The sequence below is a fragment of the Poecilia latipinna genome, unplaced genomic scaffold (assembly GCF_001443285.1).
Source record: "Poecilia latipinna isolate Pla-1442-1.1 unplaced genomic scaffold, P_latipinna-1.0 Scaffold2329, whole genome shotgun sequence".
In the NCBI taxonomy this organism is placed as follows: domain Eukaryota; kingdom Metazoa; phylum Chordata; class Actinopteri; order Cyprinodontiformes; family Poeciliidae; genus Poecilia; species Poecilia latipinna.
This window is the reverse complement of record NW_015114945.1, coordinates 33,483-35,863: the sequence shown is the minus strand read 5'-3', so window position 1 is coordinate 35,863 and position 2,381 is coordinate 33,483. Positions and strand designations below refer to the sequence as shown.

The 2,381-nt window shown below is 38.9% G+C and overlaps 1 protein-coding gene across 1 annotated transcript in view; it reads right to left on the bottom strand.

Annotated features, from left to right (window-relative positions):
• The window catches only part of LOC106937378 (filamin A-interacting protein 1-like), a 6,332-nt gene extending 5,713 nt beyond the window's left edge, over nucleotides 1-619 (bottom strand). The window contains exon 1 of the mRNA XM_015018836.1: nucleotides 131-619. Within this exon, the coding sequence (XP_014874322.1) occupies nucleotides 131-445 (315 nt within the window). The 5' untranslated portion in view covers nucleotides 446-619. The remainder of the gene's footprint in view (nucleotides 1-130) is intronic.
• Between the last annotated feature and the right edge of the window lie 1,762 nt (nucleotides 620-2,381).

The following is a 2,381-nucleotide window of genomic DNA, read 5'->3' as shown; positions in this document are numbered from 1 at the left end:
CGTGATCACCGCCTACTAAGCCCACTATGCCAGGATGTTTGACCCTTCTATCCAACTGGGGTCAGTGCCATGTCTGCAAGACGCTCGGCTTATTATGAATTGGCAGCAGTACCTGTGCATTTTAAATTACCTGTAGCTCTCCTTCCAGTAAACTCAGGAGAAACACCAGGTCATCCCGGGAGAGGTCCCTGCCCTTCTCCCGTCGGCCGGCCCTTGCAGCGCTGCTGCCATTGGGTCTTCCAGCAGTGCCGGCGCTGTTTTTAGCCACATTGTTGTTCCTTTCGACGGTCCCAGTGTTGGCTGGCAGCTCTTGACGCCTACTGCGGTGTTCTGCTCTACCCGGGTGCTCATCTCGCTCTGCGGATTGCTTGCGTGTGTCCATGTTCTGCTGCTGAGCCAGTTTGAGCTTTGCTACGTCTTCTAGGCTGTTGCTGCGGGAACGCATCTTCTTCCACCTGTTGATGAACACAACATTGAATTCAAAGTGTGGTCACTGAAAGACTGAATTCCTGCTACATGCACTGTGTTTGTGACCAATTATATGTTACTTAGTTGACCAACAATGGAGACAAAATGGGAGATTAAAATGTGGCGAATTACTCATAACCCAATTACTAAAAGACCTGAAGTTTGCTATGATATATTTCAAACCAGATAGATTTCATGGATGCAGAGCAGAACCAAAGAGCATTTGTTTTCTTTTTTTACACAAAAGTCCTCTTCTCCCTAAGCTAAATGAATTTAAACAATAATAATTTTGATTGCAGAGCACTAATAGTCCATTTAAATGATTGTTTTATTTATTTATCTTGAATATTTAAGGTGTTCTCCAGCTCTAGTGTTAAATATTTCTTAGAAATTAATGGGTTTTCTTATCTTTGATATATAATACGCCATTCTTATTACATTAGTTGAAAATGATCTCAAAATGACAAAATTTACCCATTTAATCCCACCGGCAACAATTGTTGCCAGACATTTTTTCTAACTTCTGGAAGCTCTAGAATAATTGTTTTGACTTTTGGCAGCTATTTGAAGTTTTAAAATCAAATATTAGGGTGTCTATTCTAAACAGTATCAATTTTATGTATCTAGTGTGAAAGGCCACATGACCAGTCCTGTTTACTTCCTGCCTGTGACGCTGGAGGTTAATGTCTGTCACAAACCTCAACAAGAGGAAGTCAGTAAAATATTTAAATAAACCAATATAAATAAAATATTTTGAACATATGTTCATTCAAGTGCCTTCTACTGATATATAAAGAAAATTGTATCCACTCTTTCATATTTTGATCATAAGAAGAGTGAATGTAAGCGTGCCAAAAATTACATATTACATAGACAGCAGTATATATGTGTCCATAGGTTTGCTGTTTATTCTATATGCCTTGCTGTTCCCACATTGCTTAAAAATATCAGATATTTTAGATTCTCTAGACTTGAAGGAACCTCAAAATTATGTCTTCTACATCCCACAGTTAAAACCCTCCCCTATTTCATCCCCCCAAAAGGCGATCCTTTAGACAAAGTGTGGCCTATGCACTGAATTACCACACCTTAAACTAGCTTAGGACAAGTCAAAGGTCTTGTGCTTGGTCTGGTGGAATAGAGAGAATGGCATCTCAGATATACATTTGTGCATACTAACATTTTTACTTGATTTTGCCTCTTTGATGAAATGACTAAATGAGGTCAAAGGTCGCTTGGCACATTGAGACAATGACATCTGCTGGATGTGGCATTGAATGTTTATGTATTTAAAATATTTCTGAACATTCTTGTAACCATTCTTTGCTATAATAGGTTATAAATGTCATGATTTTTCTTATTTTTTTATATGTGTAAATAGGCCATATTTGTGTAATTCAGACTATGCTGTTTCCCACTGGCAACAATTGTTGCCGAGTATAAAACCTAAAATTTCACTAACATAACCAACATAAAATGTAATAATTCATAAATATCATGTGTTAGGGAGGTCCAAGGATTGAAATGCATGCACTCATTTTGCAGGAAAATAATTGGGATTAAACAATTTCTGGGACAATTTGTCACCAGTAAAGTTTATCGTTGCAATCTTAACGTCCAAAACATGTCACTGTGGGAGATGGATGCTGAGCTGTTAGCATCACAAGGCAGACAGGAGACTGTCACACAGCAACAATCTTCAGTCAGAGGCCTCTTCATGTTCATTGCAAAATTGATGCTATCAGTGGCGGCGCCAGGGGGCGCTAGGGGGTGCTATAGCTCCCCCTGGAAAAGTCATAGCACCCCCATACAATATTAGATAAAAAATGTGGTAACAATTTATTTGAAGGGGGGTGAATAATACTGACATGACACTGTCATAAACATGACATAGCACCTGTCATGAACATGAA